This window comes from Haliotis rufescens, unplaced genomic scaffold (genome assembly GCF_023055435.1).
Source record: "Haliotis rufescens isolate VD_foot unplaced genomic scaffold, xgHalRufe1.0.p SCAF_10, whole genome shotgun sequence".
Classification (NCBI taxonomy): Eukaryota; Metazoa; Mollusca; class Gastropoda; order Lepetellida; family Haliotidae; genus Haliotis; species Haliotis rufescens.
This window is the reverse complement of record NW_025963780.1, coordinates 5,612,501-5,632,291: the sequence shown is the minus strand read 5'-3', so window position 1 is coordinate 5,632,291 and position 19,791 is coordinate 5,612,501. Positions and strand designations below refer to the sequence as shown.

At 42.9% G+C, this 19,791-nt stretch overlaps 1 protein-coding gene across 4 annotated transcripts in view; it reads left to right on the top strand.

Moving 5' to 3' along the window:
• Positions 1-19,791, top strand: part of LOC124148049 (PDF receptor-like) — a 257,692-nt gene that overhangs the window by 62,944 nt on the left and 174,957 nt on the right. For 3 of the 4 annotated variants that reach the window (XM_048386698.1, XM_046518981.2, XM_046518982.2), the window contains exon 2: positions 5,084-5,334. In XM_048386698.1, coding sequence (XP_048242655.1) covers positions 5,293-5,334 — 42 coding nt within the window. In that variant the 5' untranslated portion in view covers positions 5,084-5,292. Of the gene's footprint in view, positions 1-2,742; positions 2,948-5,083; positions 5,335-19,791 lie in introns of those variants that run through there. The other variant, XM_048386699.1, reaches the window with a different exon arrangement.

The following is a 19,791-nucleotide window of genomic DNA, read 5'->3' as shown; positions in this document are numbered from 1 at the left end:
AATAAGAGACAACTGTAGAACATAATCAGGCTGAATGTTTTCGTCGAAGAAAATAATTATCTACGTGGTACTTTCATTATTTTTTGCGGACCAAAGTAGGCGGGCAATGTTCTTTCTCTTCGTGATCAAAGCAACCAAAATCAGTTTTAATCTGTTGTAAACATTGCGTTTGTGGATTCCGTCCTTCAAGTAGATCTAAATCTCGAGACATTAGAACTTCGCCAATAAAGTAAAACATGTGACATACTGTGACGTCATGGGGAACAACGTCATAATTGAAATAATGCCATAAAGAAGTACTGCCTTCAAAATGTCGGATTTTTCTGAAATAATCAAAACTGCAATATTCCTGATACAGTCACAGAGAAGAGAAAGGGCAAAACTAATAAAACACTGACGGCTGTATGTGCTGTGATGCCGTCATCTCCATTTTGGTTATTATCAAAATCTATTTTCCGCTCACAAAACGTACTTTCACTGTGAACAAAATTGCCATCGAAATGTGATATCCATTGACTCTGATTGCGTTCACGAATAACAATGTTGACAGTACGGGGGAAAATTCAATACAGTACGAACGAGAGACATGTTTTACCTTGTGGGTTTGATCTGAAAGTATGTGTGACAAGAATATGTGCTCTGAATTAACTTGTAGACAAGATTTAACCTCTAATATGGCTGTAATTCGCCAGGATGCCGTGCCCAGTAGCATTCTTCCAGTGCAACTAAGTATAACTATAGTAATTGGGAAATGGCTTTTGGCTGATGAAGAGTAACGTAATTTTCGTTTCTTATGGATACAAGGCCATAATCGCTTGATCATATCACGGCGGTAAATTCTGCATGACAGTCATGGGCTTAACCCACAAAGTCATGACAGACGGTCCGTGCGGGGAGGTCCGCTTGTGAATGAGGACGGGAGTCGTAACGTCATGAACACCAGACATAGGGTTAAGTCCTTCCATGACACGTGGAGTTCTTGTCACAGCCGATCAGACAACCTGTCATGCAAATGTCCTGAAGCGTGAATGCAAACGATCATTTAAACGATCTCCCGTTATTTGGAAATTTTAAAATTACGAGGGTACAGAGGGAAATTTCAGGGTCTATTCGAGATTAAGATGTTTGAAATATAAGATTTTGTCAATTTCTACCTTAAAACTTCGATATATCAGAGTGAGGTTAAATGGGGTTTAACGTCGCGTTCGAGATCTTTGCACTTTTATATCGACGTGTATGTACGTGTGTATCTGTGTTTGGCTTGACTAATGGCGATTTTACAGTGCTAGCCCACTGAAATACCATGTTACAGCCCACTGTTACCGCAGTGTAACATGAATACCCCACTTAGACACAATATACTGACTCCGAGCTTACCAGCCCCTTAATGCCGAGCTCCAGGCATTAACAAGTACCGTCTTTTAACGCCATTTTGTATGACGCGGCCAGGGATCGAACCCCGGACCTTCCGCTCCCTGGGCGGACGCTCTACCACTAGACCACGGAGGCCGTCAGATATCAGGGATATGCAAGTATATGTACGTCGGCTTTCTCGGTCTCCTCCACCTTCTCTCGGTCGCGCGAGGATTCTATGATCCTGGGTTTGACATCATGAAGTCCACTGACAATGAGTCATGGTTTCTCAGCACCATCTCCATCCTCGTGTGTTATACCATCGTGGTTAACTCTTCGACATTACTTCGGGTTTCCTCCAATATCAAACTGACTCGCAGTGTTTCAACCGAAATGCATTTTAAAGCTGTGTTAAAACGAATACGCCCGTAGACATTCCCTAGGCGCGTACGTTTCTTTAAAACATATGAACAAACTTAACATGTTTTCCTTCTGTTATTCGACCCACCCTTCCATAATAACTTACCTGACCTACTACACAATATACTGATTAACCAACGAGAATTACGGATTTTCTTTCCCGAGTAAAAAATCCCCAGCCTTTGACATTTAAAAGGAGAAAAAAAAGATTAAACGTGTAGAATATCAGCCATACAGAGAAATTTATTTGAAGGTAGCCTATGACGCAATATGATAAATTTGTGACGTCATGACCAGTGCAGACGTCATGCGGCTTCAACAGCATTGAGAATCGGTAAAATGCTCTTTAGTTATTACACACTATCATTCTACCCTACAAACAATCGTGCGGAATCTGCCGTGTTGAATATGTCTGTAGCGCCGTGAAGATCCGGGGTAGAATAGGTCTTCAGCAACCCATCCTTACCGTGAAAGGCGACTATGCTTGTCGTAAGAGGCGACTAATGGTCGGATGGTCAGGATCGCTGACTTGGTTGATGCATGTGATCGTTTCCTAATTGCGTGTATCGATGCTCATGATATCAATCACTGGATTATCAGATTATAGCTGGAATATTTCTGAGTGCGGCGTTAAACAACAAACCAACAAACAAACCTTATGGCTAATATATCACGACCACACTTATAATTAGCACCACTTCAGAGAAACAATCATCTTCATCTTTCAGAGAATTATATTCGATTCTGGTTGGAGTGTGGATGTGCCAAATAAAACATATTCAGAACACAGGTGTCTTAGAATCTGTACAAGAAGAAAAAAGTGTCATCAACCTAATTGTGTTAGAAGGTCATAGAAAAAAGAAAGACGAACTTGTAACGCTGTCTTGTCCTTGTCACAGCTGGAACACGTGATCAAGGACCAGAGTCAAATAATGACAGCACCCTGGGTTGTCCTTGCGCCATCTGGGTTATTAGAAATTCATTATTTCATTACTTGGGCAGAGTATTGAACGGGCGATGAACGCTTTATTGATCTCGTGTTGGGCAGTCCGTCACAGATACCAAAGTCAGTAGCATTCGCGTCTTTGGTGGCAGAGGATAGTAGCTTCGTCCATTGCCGGAAGGATATAGACATCACGATTTGCGGATAGTCGTAAACAGGATATCACATTTGGTTAGTGTTTAATTATTCTGTAATTGTTAAGATTTTTTTCACTTTTTTTCAGCTTTTTTTCAGTGAGAAAGTGTTACATACTATCTTTCGTGATGTCTGAGATATCATCGGAAATAGTATTTCATCTGGCCATAAACGATGCATGAACTCATTTATCCCGGGGGCTACCTGTAAGGCAGGACATTCCTGCCTTTTTCGCGAACACCACGTGGCATCACTGGCATCATTTTCGGTGATGGATTCATATGGTTTTCACAGCTGTTTTGCCTTTTGCGACCAAATGAATCTGTTTCGTCGGATAATCGAGACTGGTTATTCGCTGGCGTTGACGTTTTATGCTTACTGTTACCACTAAACGTAAAGCCTTATAAATTCAGTTTTTAGAAAGGCAGTTGTAACCAATGATTTAACACAGGCGATATACGCGGGGTGGTCATATGATACTGATACAAGCGTAATCATCATTTACTTTATTATAAAGCAGAAAATATTTTCATATTTTCACCTGGAAATTAATACTTCTACACCTTTCTATGTAAACATGCTAGTTTCTTAAATCATGTATTAATATCCAAACCAAACACATTAATTTTGTTTCTTACAAGTGAGATACTCATATTGAAATGAAGAAATCGATTATCTAATGACAACTTTTCTAACTGTTCATGGTAAGAAATAGTTTACTTCACTATCCAATGATTCCACTGCTTCTGGTATAGCGTGAGTGCACTAGTGTTCATGTTTCAACTTATCAACAGGTATCGATGATGTTTAGACACTTATGAACATGGCACCATTTTCATATTTCCAACGCTACTTGGAAGTTCGGGATGCTTAGCTTAAATCCAGGTGTATAGATGTTGAGAACCAGAACAGATGGCACGTATATTCTGTGACAGATCTCATGACGATATCACTTTTGTATGAACAGATGATGTCTCCAGAGATACGTTAAATGCGACAGTTATATCGTGAGACAAAAAAAACCATATAGGAGCACAAGCTTCATCATATGAATAAGTGGTAAGTTTGGTGTGAAATAAATGGCTTGGCACGAGGACTGGCAACAGGAAACAGGCAACAAGTGGCGGGTTCTACCGGTAGAGCAGGATATGTTTATCCTTTTTGCGAACACATGGATAGTTTTCAGGAATCCATTCATATAATTTTCACAACTATTTTTCCTTTTTCGCTTCCATGGAATCTCCTTTGTCGGAAAATGAAGACTTATTATTCTTTGGCTTTAATGATTTATATAATAATTATATAAAGTTCATTTCCGTGCTTGTGTCATGGAAACCAATGATGTTTTTTCACCTTTCCTATAACATTACTTGAGTCAATAGTCCACGTGCTCTACATAATGCCTTAAGGATGTTTATATACCTTTTCTTTTTGTTTTATATTGATGATGTACGATATTAATACTTGTACTTTTACATGTAAAGGTCAGTGTACAGAAACGTATAATGTAAAGGAGGTCAAGTAATTCCACTTTAAAATAGTAAAAGTAAACAATAGTTTCCTATTAGTTTTGATGACGACATCTGCGAGTTCTGTTTTAAAATTAATCTGAGGATGACTTATATTTCACATATTCTGGTTAAAAGATAAAATTTAAGTTATTGTTCGTGTTTAGTTAGAAATACTATAAGTGAAATCATTATTAAATTAGCGCTAGCATTAATCTTTAAATGATACCCGAAGAATATTTCCTAAGGCTTATGTATATACTTTCATAATAAAACGAACAAAAGGAACGAGGAATCTAAGAACACAAAACACACTCTGACGACCCTTTTACCTGATCTTTGACATTACGAAACAAGAGAATAAAACCGAACAATTATCAACAGTGTACGTAAACGATTGTTAAAAACCCGTTTTATCGTTAGGTTCCTGAGAGATTATAATTAAAAGAATCCAACATGTATCTTAACTTCAACCAGCTTAGACCGTCTACCTCATCACGATCGCTTGCGGCAGTTTGATTGAAGTCCCATAGCTCTTAGAAATAGTCTCATAGTCAGGACAGTGATCACCGAAGTGGTTCTCACCAGAGCGCCAGAGCACACGCCTATACTCTCCCCGACTGTCTCGCCTTTCCTATCTCTTACACTGCTTTCCCTCTTCCAGGTAACGGTAAGCAACGATGGCAGTGCCAGAGCCGAGAGACTAACATCCCAGCAGCAATCCGATGGCACGTCCAGCGTTAGCGAGACATATCAGCTACAGAGACGGTGTTGAAAACTGAATTCGGACTTGTGAAATTATGGATGCTTAACAGCAGGAGGATTTAAACGCTGACTCGAACATCGTCGTTGTGTTAGAATTTCTTCTTCGCCATGGCGATGACAACGATGTCGTTCTTGATGGAGAACTTTACGGTAGGTGATGTTGTGATGTGATGTTGTTGAGTTTGTAGTTGATGGGGATGTTGAAGATACTGTTTTTATCCTATTCAGTGATGTTAATGAGCCAGCTGTTTCAAGCTACTGTCCTGATCAACAAACGTAACGTACATATATATACTTCATATGAGTGTCCTTGATTTAAAGATGATGTACGTTACAAGTGCCTGGTATACGTTATCAGTTGTCTTAACGGAAGTTTTCAGTAGCGCATTGACTCCTGGTGTCAATTATCAGACAGTGTTTCGTGGTGTATGTTCTTAATTCTTTTGTGTTACATTTATCTCGGAATCTGCTCTTTCTCTTGATCCTGAGATGCGACTAGGTATAAAGTCGTTGAATTTGAACATGATTGAACATAGATTGAATATGAAGACACGGAACTTTTCATTGATAACAACGTCTTTCTTGTATGTCACAAAATTTCAGGTCTAAACCTTGTCCCTTTATCAGGGAGTCAGAGACGCTACTTATGTAGAGATATGCACAACTGAGTTAACACGATATGATTAATGTCCAAAGAGAACAATACGACGAAGTGGACGGGCGAGTGAAGACTAGTAAGGTATTGTTTCACACAGATCTGAATAAAACCCTTAAGACATTGGTTCAGAGATCGGAATATGAAACCCTTCCTGCATATGTTGGACATCACTTCGAATATGTAATCCAGTCTTAAGCTATTGTTAAACATATTTCAAATATTGAAATATGAAAACATCTAATCTATTGCTTGATATATCTCAGTTGACACGCGATCTGAAACGTTGTTTGTTCGGTTGTTGTTTAACGCCGCACTCCAGAATCGTACAATGATTTGAGCATCAAGTAGCACTGGCGAGACAGTTCGTGATCAACCAAGTGGAGTTTTTGTTTGTTTGTTTGTTGTTTAACGCCTCACTCAGCAATATTCCAACTATATGACGCCGGTCTGTGAATAATCGAGTCTGGACCAGACAATCCAGTGATTGACATCATGAGCATCGATCTAAGCAATTGGGATCGATGACATGCACCAACCAAGTTAGCGAGCCTGACCACCCGATCCCGTTAGTCGCCTCCTACGCCTAGCATAGTCACTTTTTATGGCAAGCATGGGTTGCTGAAGACCTATTCTACCCCGGATCTTCACGAAATCTTTAAATAGTGAAACTTATATATACACCTTTTTATTATATGATACATCTTATATATATAGAACACCACTTGAAAGTTTCGCTGACTAAATGAACATTCGCTAACATGTCTACTAACGTCTTAGAACGATTACTTTTACATGTTTCCTATGTTCAGAACGAAACACTGCATGCATCTTGGCAGTTGTGACAAATGATCGCATCAAATATTTCCAAACGCTTTACTCTGCTTTCCAATTTGTAACACTTCAAACTGAATATTCAACATCAGGATCTGTATAATTGGTGCAACAGTTGATGTCTTGTCTGGCTTGGTCATTGAAGCCCCGTGTTGGGCAATACGCGAATGTACCGTTCTGGAAACACCCACAAGGAGTGGAGTATGTAGCCATCTGGTCAAAAATCGCCTGGTTCTTTTTACAATTCTCAGTGCATCCAAATATCTACATTGAATTCTTTAGTTGATATTTGATCTAAGTTCAAGAGTGGCATCAAGTTATGTGCTTGTATCGTAATTAGCAATATGTCCAGTGCAAGTGCTACCATAAACATATGATTATGTCGATGTAATATATTTGTGGTAATTTAAAAAAAAGGCAAGAAAATTGGCTTCAACGGTGATCGATCAGAAATGACTTTCATTTGTTTTTTCTTTGCGGTAATATTTTTTTGTAGAAGGTGTATCTTGCAAGCTATCACTCATGCATGTACGTCAGTGAATATGTGTTCTGTTCGCTTTTAGGAACAGTCCGTCAATACAAATGTATCATCGCTGAGGACCCCAAGAATATGTTTTAACCATTGTTCCTATTACGCCGAAAACATGCTTTGCATTTTTCAACATCATCTCCGTCCTGATTACCTACCGTAATTGCATCAATAATTGCAAAATATGCTCCGTTTTTTTGTCTGGCTTAAGGGAGTCCACCATGATGACACCCATTGCATCCCAGAACACGGAGGCAACAACCTTTCCAGCTATGTTCCAGTTTTTGCCTTCACTGGTGGTAGTGTTGTCCAATGCTTCCACTGGTTTGGTTGTCGTTTGAACCATGGTTTTATACATGGTCAAGGCTTTATACATAGGGGCTAGATTATTAACAGACATGTTGTGCCGGTTGCGTTTTTTATCAGATCTCAGAAACTTTGGAATCCAAAGAGCTGATACATTTTTCAAGTTTCTGTGATAATGGTATCTACTCTCTCCTGCGAAATGTCTTCCTAACTAGCAATGCGATTCTCATTGGCAGTAACCGCCATATCGTGGAATCTCTGGGCCATTTATGGAGCTACATTGGTCGTCTTCAAGGTTCTCCCTGCCTCGCTTTAACTCTCCCGCACACCTCTTTGCTGTGGCATAGGAAGGGGCATTCTTCCCTTGTGGTGTACTCATATCTTCATGGATGAATTTTGGTGTTAAACCCTTTTTCTACAAGTACTTGATCACTGCACGATCCTCAAATTTGTCCATTTTTCTAAAGGTCACAGACCCCTGTTTATTGTACTGACATTTTTATCAACTGACTTCTTGTGTAGATATACCTCTGTGACATCATTGTTCGCAACAAAAGAACTCAATCAACCCCGCGCAGAAACATTACCAGGGGGATACCTGACATACAGCCTCTACCTGGATCACACTGTAGATTTATCTCCTACCCAGATTTATCCACAAAGTGACGACAGACTATTTTTTCAGGTCATCCATGATGTCCAACGACCAACCACCACCCCCTCCCTACACCACACCCCACACCCGAAAATATAACATGCCGTCCCTAAAAACGCTATCGCTCATGTGACATGACTGTTGTGTTCGTCGAAGAAATCTCCTGACAGATCGCGTTTTTTGTGTGTGTTCGTTATCACAACATTCCACGTTCATGAGAACCACAACAACATGATAAACACATTAGCACGTTTTAATTTTTCCATTTGAACATCCGTTTACATGGCCACACTAAATATGAACTGAATGTCCACATGCGAACAAACACAGATAATCCATCTGCTTTAAGCTTTAGAAGTGACGCTATTTTTGCTCATTTAATCTGCTTGTTAGTCTCAGAGCGGGGGAGTGATCCTCCGGATTAGAGCCTTAGCTGCTTTGCGTGAACTCTAAGTTGTCTACAGTGTTTGGGAATTACGTTTGTAGCCGAAACAAACAGAATTATGGTGATCTCAAGACGAACTCCCCAAGGCAACTGTGTTATAGAGTGCATTCATTTGATCCGAGACTGGGATCCAGTCTACTGATATACTAGTAGCTAGTACCGCAACGGAAGCATAGTCTGACCATTTGCGTGTCACGTGCTCTCCAAGAGCCGCGGGGTTCACTTGTTTCTGGGCTGTGGGAAGAGGGGGTTGATGATGTTGTGTTTTGAGGCGATGCATGGTGCCTTGGGGATGAGTTGAGCGTCTGGTTGACGCTATATGTTGTTGGACTGTAATTACTCTTTCGCATGCAGGATTTGCGAGTTTGTTGTGTGTTTCGCTCTTTATTTATAACATTACCATATTAACCATGTTCCAATTGTGTTATCATAAGATGTCTGTTGTTTTCTGATAGCCATGTATCCTCACGTTTGCAAAAGGTATACTGATTCAATCGGTCATTTTGGGGGTCTTGAGGTATTAGGAATCACATTCAACCGTGATAAAAGAGATACATAAAGACCCATCAGCATACATTGTGTTCATTTCGTTCGCGTTACTGTTTAATTAGTACACGGCGAAGGTAGTAAACTCCGTAAATCATTACAAATGCCTTATTCAGAGAAAGTGTGTTATTTCTTTCAAACAGATACAGGACTGGTTCTAAAATGTAAGAACTCTTGGTTCCTGAACCATTTCCTGAATCATTTCATAAACTATTTCGTGAATCATTTCATGAACCATTTCGTGAATCATTTACTGAAACATTTCGTGAATCATTTCATGAACCATTTCGTGAATCATTTCATAAACTATTTCGTGAATCATTTCATGAACCATTTCGTGAATCATTTTATAAACTATTTCGTGAATCATTTCATGAACCATTTCGTGAATCATTTCCTGATGAACTCGACATTTCCTAGCATGAAACTTTTCGTATAATACAATTATCAATCAGTGGTTTGTCTGACCCAAATTCGACCACCGTGGTGTAGCTAGAAACAAAGGCGTAATGTTTATGAAAATCCGACATTGTAGTATTAGTATTTCGAATTTCGTAGTTCCAGGTAGCTTTAATACGAATAACAATGAAACTTCATTTGCATGTTATGCACATGACAGCGCTTGACAGCTTTGATCGGTCGAACAGCGATGTTGTTTTAAAACATTTCTTCAGAGCGAACTTTCAAGAATGTTTCAGTCTAAAACTTCAGTGTGTTACACTCAGGGTCTACCTTTCGCAGTGAATCATCAACTAATCGATATAATCAGAACTCCTCCACCTCCCAAAATAACACCGTCAGTAAACGCGATTGTCTCCTAATTGCGTTTTCCAGGAATATAAATAACAGGTGTAAGGCGACAACAATGTCTTGACCGGTTGATATGGCTTCTGAGAGCGCGATCTGGATCCCTACATAAATCTCTGTCTCGGATTCATGCTTCCAGTCTTGATGAAGCCTTGACACGAATATGGTTCTTTCCGCGATGTCTATCTGTGTCTATTTGAATTCACGTCATTACCCTAACCACCACCTTTCTCCTCAACAAATAAAAGCAACAACACTCTTTCCATATTCATAAGAATTCCCTGCCAAAGAAGAATCGATTGTACGATTCCGACTATATCATGAGCATGTGTTTATGATTCACTATCAAATAGTATTGATACCATGGTATTTACAAAAAGATTTGCGCATCCTCCCCCACTGGTGACTCCTGTCACAAACACATGCAAAGGCAAGTTAAGTGTTCACGTGGAACCTTCAAGACAAAATAGGGAATTGCATCGGACATAATATTTGTGACTGATGCGTCAAATTTGGAAATGTCCTCAACGTGCCTAGCAAAAACATTTTGAAAGCTTTACTGAGGCCTTGAATACTGTAACCTTGGTCAAACAACTTCCGACTCGGAGCAAGAGCCGTATGACGTTCTTTGAAAAAAGAGAATGCTCGATTGTACCTCAAAAGTTGTGAAACGTAAACATCAAAATACTGAAGCTACAGGAATATTGCTGGATATAAACGGAAAAATAACTTTTGAAAGTTGAAATCATCTCTCTTGTCAGTCTTGTGGAGAATGTTTTGTCATTCTGAATCTTCATGTATAGATCTAAATATTAAACAGATGAGGCAGTTTCACTGGTCTCCTGTATTACTCGTGGGTACATCAGTGGACGGGAATTGACAGTTTGATGGTTATTAAACGATATCAGATCATCGATATACTTGAAGCGTGAGTTAAACGTCTTGGCCAAGTTATCTAGTTTTGAATTTGCAATTCGATCAGAAATTACGATTCCGAAATATGTACATTAAAAAAAACAGATCTGCCTCCTATTGATCTCCCCTCTCTAGCCATGTCTCCTCATTGCCCTTCCTCCCTCTGCTCATTATCTTCCCTCTCCTTTTCACCGCCTCACGTTCCTCCCTCCTCGTCCTCTCCTTTCTTCTTCAAAGTCACCCCCCTCCTTTCCATCACCCTTCACCAATCTAATATTCCTTTAGTCGTTCTAATCACTCAGTCCTCCGTCTCCTCGTCACATCTTTCCGCCTTCACCCTTCTCCAAGCCTTGCTTCTCCTCAACCTCCTCCTCTCCACCGCCTTACCCTTCATCCCTCCCACTCCTCTCCACTCTTTAATCGTTCACACCCTTCTCCCCACCTCTCATTTCCCCTTTCCCCTTCACCCCTCCTTCTCCTCTCCGCCTCTCCTGTTTACCCTCCTTCTCCTCTCCCTCCTTGTCTCCACCTCTCCCCTTCCCCCTGCTTCTCCTCCCTCCTTGTCTCCACCTCTCCCCCCTTGTCTCCACCTCTCCCCCCTTGTCTCCACCTCTCCCCTTCCCCCTGCTTCTCCTCTCCCTCCTTGTCTCCACATCTCCCCTTCCCCCTGCTTCTCCTCCCTCCTTGTCTCCACCTCTCCCCCCTTGTCTCCACCTCTCCCCTTCCCCCTGCTTCTCCTCTCCCTCCTTGTCTCCACATCTCCCCTTCCCCCTGCTTCTCCTCTCCCTCCTTGTCTCCACCTCTCCCCTTCACCATCCTTCTCCTCTCCCTCCTTGTCTCCACCTCTCCCCTTCCCCCTGCTTCTCCTCTCCCTCCTTGTCTCCACCTCTCCCCTTCACCATCCTTCTCCTCTCCCTCCTTGTCTCCACCTTTCCCCTTCCCCCTCCTTCTCCTCTCCCTCCTTGTCTCCACCTCTCCTCTTCACCATCCTTCTCTCCCTCCTTGTCTCCACCTCTCCCCTTCCCCCTGCGTCTCCTTGTCTCCACCTCTCCCCTTCCCCCTGCTTCTCCTCCCTCCTTGTCTCCACCTCTCCCCCCTTGTCTCCACCTCTCCCCTTTCCAATCCTTCTCCTCTCCCTCCTTGTCTCCACCTCTCCCCTTCCCCCTGCTTCTCCTCCCTCCTTGTCTCCACCTCTCCTCTTCACCATCCTTCTCTCCCTCCTTGTCTCCACCTCTCCCCTTCCGCCTGCGTCTCCTTGTCTCCACCTCTCCCCTTCCCCCTGCTTCTCCTCCCTCCTTGTCTCCACCTCTCCCCCCTTGTCTCCACCTCTCCCCTTCCCCCTGCTTCTCCTCTCCCTCCTTGTCTCCACCTCTCCCCTTCACCATCCTTCTCCTCTCCCTCCTTGTCTCCACCTCTCCCCCCTTGTCTCCACCTCTCCCCCCTTGTCTCCACCTCTCCCCTTCCCCCTGCTTCTCCTTGTCTCCACCTCTCCCCTTCCCCCTGCTTCTCCTCCCCCCTTGTCTCCACCTCTCCCCCCTTGTCTCCACCTCTCCCCTTCCCCCTGCTTCTCCTCTCCCTCCTTGTCTCCACCTCTCCCCCCTTGTCTCCACCTCTCCCCTTCACCATCCTTCTCCTCTCCTCCCTTGTCACCACCTCTCCCTCCTTGTCTCCACCTCTCCCCTTCACCCTCCTTCTCCTCTCCCTCCTTGTCTCCACCTCTCCCCTTCACCCTCCTTCTCCTCTCCCTCCTTGTCTCCATCTCTCCCCCCTTGTCTCCACCTCTCCCCTTCCCCCTGCTTCTCCTCTCCCTCCTTGTCTCCACCTCTCCCCTTCACCATCCTTCTCCTCTCCCTCCTTGTCTCCACCTCTCCCCTCCCCCCTCCTTCTCCTCTCCCTCCTTGTCTCCACCTCTCCCCCCTTGTCTCCACCTCTCCCCTTCACCATTCTTCTCCTCTCCTCCCTTGTCACCACCTCTCCCTCCTTGTCTCCACCTCTCCCCTTACCCCTCCTTCTCCTCTCCCTCCTTGTCTCCACCTCTCCACTTCACCCTGCCTCTCCTCTCCCTCCTTGTCTCCAACTCTCCCCTTCCCCCTGCTTCTCCTCTCCCTCCTTGTCTCCACCTCTCCCCTTCCCCCTCCTTCTCCCCTCCCTCCTTGTCTCCACCTCTCCCCTTCCCCCTCCTTCTCCTCTCCCTCCTTCTCTCCACCTCTCCCCTTCACCATCCTTCTCCTCTCCCTCCTTCTCTCCACCTCTCCCCTTCCCCCTCCTTCTCCTCTCCTCCCTTGTCTCCACCTCTCCCCTTCACCATCCTTCTCCCCTCCCTCCTTGTCTCCACCTCTCCCCTTCCCCCTCCTTATCCTCTCCCCCTTCTTGTCTCCACCTCTCCCCATCCCCCTCCTTCTCCTCTCCCTCCTTGTCTCCACCTCTCCACTTCACCCTGCCTCTCCTCTCCCTCCTTGTCTCCAACTCTCCCCTTCCCCCTGCTTCTCCTCTCCCTCCTTGTCTCCACCTCTCCCCTTCCCCCTCCTTCTCCCCTCCCTCCTTGTCTCCACCTCTCCCCTTCCCCCTCCTTCTCCTCTCCCTCCTTCTCTCCACCTCTCCCCTTCACCATCCTTCTCCTCTCCCTCCTTCTCTCCACCTCTCCCCTTCCCCCTCCTTCTCCTCTCCTCCCTTGTCTCCACCTCTCCCCTTCACCATCCTTCTCCCCTCCCTCCTTGTCTCCACCTCTCCCCTTCCCCCTCCTTATCCTCTCCCCCTTCTTGTCTCCACCTCTCCCCATCCCCCTCCTTCTCCTCTCCCTCCTTGTCTCCACCTCTCCCCTTCACCATCCTTCTCCTCTCCCACCTTGTCTCCACCTCTCCCCTTCACCTTCCTCCTTCTCTCCACCTCTCCCTTTCCCTCTCCTTCTCCCCTCCCTCCTTGTCTCCACCTCTCCCCTTCACCATCCTTCTCCTCTCCCTCCTTCTCTCCACCTCTCCCCTTCACCATCCTTCTCCTCCCCCTCCTTTGTCTCCACCTCTCCCTCCCCCCTCATTCTCCTCTACCTCCTTCTCTCCATCTCTCCCCTTCACCCTCCTTCTCCTCTCCCTCTTTCTCTCCACCTCTCCCCTTCACCATCCTTCTCCTCCCTTGTCTCCACCTCTCCCCTTCCTCCTCCTTCTCCTCTCCCTCCTTCTCTCCACCTCTCCCCTTCCCCCTCCTTCTCCTCTCCCTCCCTCTCTCCACCTCTCCCCTTCACCCTCCTTCTCCTCACCCATCCTTCTCCTCTCCCCCTCTTCCCAGTTCACTCTCCGTCTCCTCTTTGCACCCTCTCCTCTTATCTCGGACCCGATTATGTTGCTTATATTCTCTCCATCATCCTCTCTATCATCGTGAGTAAATCAATACCTGTATTGCCTTGGGCTTTCCTCCCTCATTAATTTGACACGCGTTGATATAAGCATATCGCCGGGGCGTTTAACTCTTATTCACTCACTCACTCTACTCCTCCTTCAAGATGTACCTAACCAGGGCACGTTGTAGTGTATTCTTGGCAGCTTCCCAACTCCCCCTGGCTGGCTCAACGCCAACTGCTGGACATTGTAACACCAATATATAGTGCTTGTTGCATACATTACCTTACCCTCATAATACCCCGGAAGCTTTGTGAAGGGACGCGACGGGTGGTGTTGGGTCCGTTGGCCAGATGAAGGACATTAATTTAATACTGGCTGAATATTGCCAACGCTGAACTAAGTCGTTGTTGTTCACCTAATACATACATAGTCTATCTGCAGGGTAACATATGGATCATCTTAACACTGGGTGAGATATATTGTATGTTTCATACGAAATATGAAACCACACAATGTGAACCGGATTTAGCTACGTGGGAATCTTGTGTCGCTACGAGTTCTACAATTACCAACAATGAATGCAGGCTGTTAACTGCACATTACACATTTATTAAAAAAACTGTAATGTCGAAATCTAAGGAAAGCTTTTTTCTGGTTTATAATTGGAGGATTGGTGCATAAAATAGATAATTCCGTGTTAAAAGTAACACGCATGTTGATTTGTGCTGGCGAGTGCCTAAAATAATAGTTGATTAATATCACAGCACGCATTTAGATTGTCAAAAAAATTCTCTCATTTGAGTGAGTGGGTAAGTATGTGAGTGAGTGAGCTAGTGAGTGAGCTAGTGAGTGAGTGAGTGAGTGAGTGCGTGAGTGAGTGAGTGAGTGAGGGTGTGTGTGTGTGTGTGTGTATTTGTATTTGGGTAGGTACTATTCCACCAGTTACATAACGGCGGCCCTGTGCCAAATTAGCAAAATACCAGACAAATCAGTGCGTGAATGTATGAACATAGTTCCACTTTATCAGGCATGATTTTCACGTAATGGTCAGAGCCTGAGCAGCCCCATCCAATTCAGACAACAATTTCAAGGAAAGGTTAAACTGGATTTCCCCGCGGGTGTCAGTACGCGAATGTTTATAGAGTTGTGTCCATGTCAGAAATGTCACAACTATCTGTGACGAAGCTATCCATGAGAGGTAATATGATATTTATCGCAATGCGTTGTGACATATACTGCAAATAACCGCACCACCCCGATCTTCACCTTCATCCTAATTTGCATTTCCCCTCCTTTCCTCCCTCGTACCTTTTCATAATCCTTCTCCACTCTTCTCCCTTTCCCTCCTCATTTTTCTTCCCTCCCTCTCCTTTCCCCTTTCAACCCCTCCCCTCTCCTCCGAATTCCCCCTTCCCCTCCCATCCTCATAATCCGTCTCCCTTCCCCTTTTCCTCTTCCCTCCCCCCTTCCCCCTCCTCTCTTCCTTTTCTACTCCTCCTCTCCGTCCTCCTCTTCCTTGCTCTTGTTCGTCGTAGACATACATTCATCAAGAGTAAGAATGGATTATTTCTACTTGAAATCAACTTTCCTCATTTCAGCAACACCTGGTGCCATCTCTATAATTTTACAGGATGAGTGCACGTACTTTCTCCTTTGTTTGACACAGGGGATTAACTCAAGATGTATATACGTTTATTAACCATTAGAAATTATTTTAATTATAAATTGTGATTTTGGTCAATTAAAGGATCCTTTATAAAACAAAATTGTACTTACTGTCACCGTTTATAATCACAAAAACAAGTTTTTCTAAAATATATTTTGACATTTCTATATTTGTTTGATGATAAAGTCTAAGCTTCTCCTAACTTTGCACGCATCAATCGACGTAAGTCAGGGTTTTAATTAGCCTCCTTAGTTGTTCAGCGTCACACGTTTCTTTCCGTTAAAAAGTCGACATAATAATATAAAAAAAGCTGAAAGTGAGACTGAGACTGCCATTGAGTGTGTAAAACATTGCTAAAATGAAGGGACATCTTTAACGCCGGAGGGTTACTGCCCAAAGGTTACTTCTTGACATTTCATTGCAGAGACGCAAGACACTCCAACGTACTTTGGATAAAAATATGCGACTTTCAAAACAATACCAGAGCCACTTACGTCGACAATGCTGTTCTCGAAAATCTGTTTTTATTCATTTCAAGAGCGACATAGACTTTTAAAACTGAAGCTGTCGCATCGAAATGTTTTTTCTTGTCGTACACCAAGAAGGTTTTGAAAGGACAGACGTTATAACACAAGATAGCACATATTTACACCGTCCTAGTTTGACAATACATGTATATGTAAGCTTAAGATATCTAAGGTTCGTGAAACAGAGTCTAATGCATAATTGTATTCCATAAAAGTAGGTGTCGGTTTTATATTCCAAGAAATATATTTCATGAATATGTTAATGTTTTTTGCGGTCGCCAAAACGCTTGAAATTAGTATGTGAGAACAAAACACCAAATTAAAGACACAAAACAATTCACCTTGTTTTTCTCTGTCAACCTAAATCTGCATCAATGATTGATCACAATATATTAATCTTTAACGGATAGTGTCTGCCTCTCTAATGACCAATTGACACCCCATTCATTTCAGGTCATACCAATGTTCTACTGTTTACACTCCCATGGAAACACAAATAGTGAGTGAGTGAGTGAGTGAGTGAGTGAGTGAGTTAATGCTTTACGTCACATCGGCAATATTTCTGCCATATCGTGACGGGAAGTTATACATTTTTAATACATATATGTAAATTAAATATAAACCTGTCATCGATGGACAGTAAAATTACTGGAATATCACAGATTTTTATTTTAAAACTAGCATACAACCATAAAAAGATATCACTATAAGTAACGGTACAATATAAAAATGGGCTATAGATCGCCATCAGTTGAAGGTAGATCACCATGCTAGGTTCTATGGGGACTAACAGTACTTTTGCTACCTGCATGGACCCCAGCCGGATTTACATCATCCCTTCATGGGATCAGCTGTTGGCGATTATTAACAGATTTAGCAAACATTAAAATAACACATATGCTATGATTAAAAACGTGGTAGAAATAAACATACTTTGAAAGACGTGGTCTTACATACCCTCTCAGGGGGGACAATAATTTTACACTACTTTAACCCCCTTCGAGGATATAGCCACTAACAATCTCAGTTATATTACTGATTTATTTTACCAATTGTAAAAGTTAATTTATTTATTTACAAAACATAATAATCACAATTTATGAAACAATTCGATTTCTTTTAAAAAACAAAGAATAAAATGAGAACTTACCTGAGTAAAAAGGTCCTTCATAGCTGAAACAGCTATGTTGATCCCATGTGATGGAAAAATGGAAACGCAAATAATATTTAACCAGTGAAGCGAATAAACAATCTGTATTTGTCGCAATTAATGTTTCTCCATATAAAAAACAACACACCTCTATGAACATTTACGTAGGAGTTTTGCCTATTTGTATGCCTGCCTCGTATCACGTGCCAACAAGGCTCTGTTGAGGCACATTGATACAACCAATGTCCCTATCGCTTTCCGAGTGAGTATGTATGTGTGGTTTTAACGCCGCTTTGAACATTATTCCAGTTATATCACGGAGCGTCGGATGTTGGAGGAAAGTGATGTAGGTCTCGGACGTTTACCACTTAGCTGAACACACAAGCACGGGTACGGTGCTGACAGACCCAGAAACATAACCGGGGCGAACCGGGATTCGAACCCACGAGGCTCCTTACGTGCCCATGGGACGCAACTCTGCACCTTCTACAAACAATATTCACTTGTTTCGATTGGCCTTGGCTCGCCAACTATTTCCGATATGACATTGGAAGGGCATTTGAGCGAGATTTGAAGTCACCTCAACTCTCTATTGGCGTATAGGAATTATAGTATACATGTATTAAAAACCCAAAAGTCCTACTTGTAAGAATATATTTATGGAAGACTGGTCGACCACTCTCTGACCTAGCTGATGGAGCATCATAGAACAACGTGGATCAGTGCTCATACTGTCAACCACCGGACTGCCTGACAAAGGGGCGGTTACTTACCATCCGCCGGGAGTTTAACATTGTGGATATCAACTGGTGGGCACCCATATGTCATGGTGGCTAAACATGAAACAAACAAGAATTTGTTATATAATTCTATGGAAATGTATCAGATACGATATCATAGTTGTGTTTTGGGCCACAAGTTTGGAATGTTTCAGTCTTGTAACGTTCTTATAACGTTTGTAATTTTTTGGTGAAAAAAATATGAAATTTGCACTTTCTTTTGACCGGCAGTTTATTTGAGGTGAACTGTCACTTACCTGGTACGCTACGTCTCCATTTGCTTTCAGCTTTATCTTATTATGTAATCTTCATCTTGAAAAAAACAACCTTTTGAGCATCATATAACATGTTCATACGGCCAGCAATCAGCTGACTGACTCTGGTTCAAATGGCTATGACAATTGACATTTCAAAGTGGCTTCATTTGCTTCATACTGTGTTATCGCATACGCTATAGCATAACCACATGAATATGAATATTATTTATGTCCACTCCAGTTTAAAAAGTTCAATAAACGAATTCGATCAAATATGTGTAATAGGCTAACAACTTGTATAGCGCCGTTGGATTATTTTAATACATATTTCATTATGAATAGTGAGGTCAAAAATAGAATTTACACAGTATGTGCGTTATTTTCTCAGATTTGAAATATATTTCAACAACTGGCCAGGAAACAAGTGAATGTCAACATGTTCGTAAACATCCAATTTAAGATGTGAAATCTGTGTTTTAGGTTCCCGCATGACACGGTTCAATCAAATCAAACGTGCCATGTGTCACCCTTAGCAATAAAACCTCCGATATGTATTGGCGTATTGTCAACATGTGTGTACAGTTGCGGCATCGATGTCTCCCATCATATTGCTAAATACACGTTAACGGTGAGATGTACGCTTGTGTTATGTGTTGTATTGCACATCTCGTGACATGTCACGGGAGGCGTGTACCTTGAGACGTGTACCTTGAGACATGTACATTGAGACGTGTACCTTGAGATGTGTACCTTGAGACGTGTACCTTGAGACGTGTACCTTGACACGTGTACGTTGAGACATGTACATTGAGACGTGTACCTTGAGACATGTACCTTGAGACGTGTACCTTGAGACGTGTACCTTGACACGTGTACCTTGAGACATGTACATTGAGACGTGTACCTTGAGACATGTACCTTGAGACGTGTACCTTGAGACGTGTATCTTGAGACGTGTACCTTGAGATGTGTACCTTGAGACGTGCACCTTGAGACATGTACCTTGAGACGTGTACCTTTGAGACGTGCACCTTGAGACGTGTACCTTGAGACATGTACCTTGAGACGTGTACCTTGAGACGTGTACCTTGAGACGTGTACCTTGAGACATGTACCTTGAGACGTGTACCTTGAGACGTGTACCTTGTGGCATATACCTTGAGACGTGTACCTTGTGGCATATACCTTGAGACGTGTACCT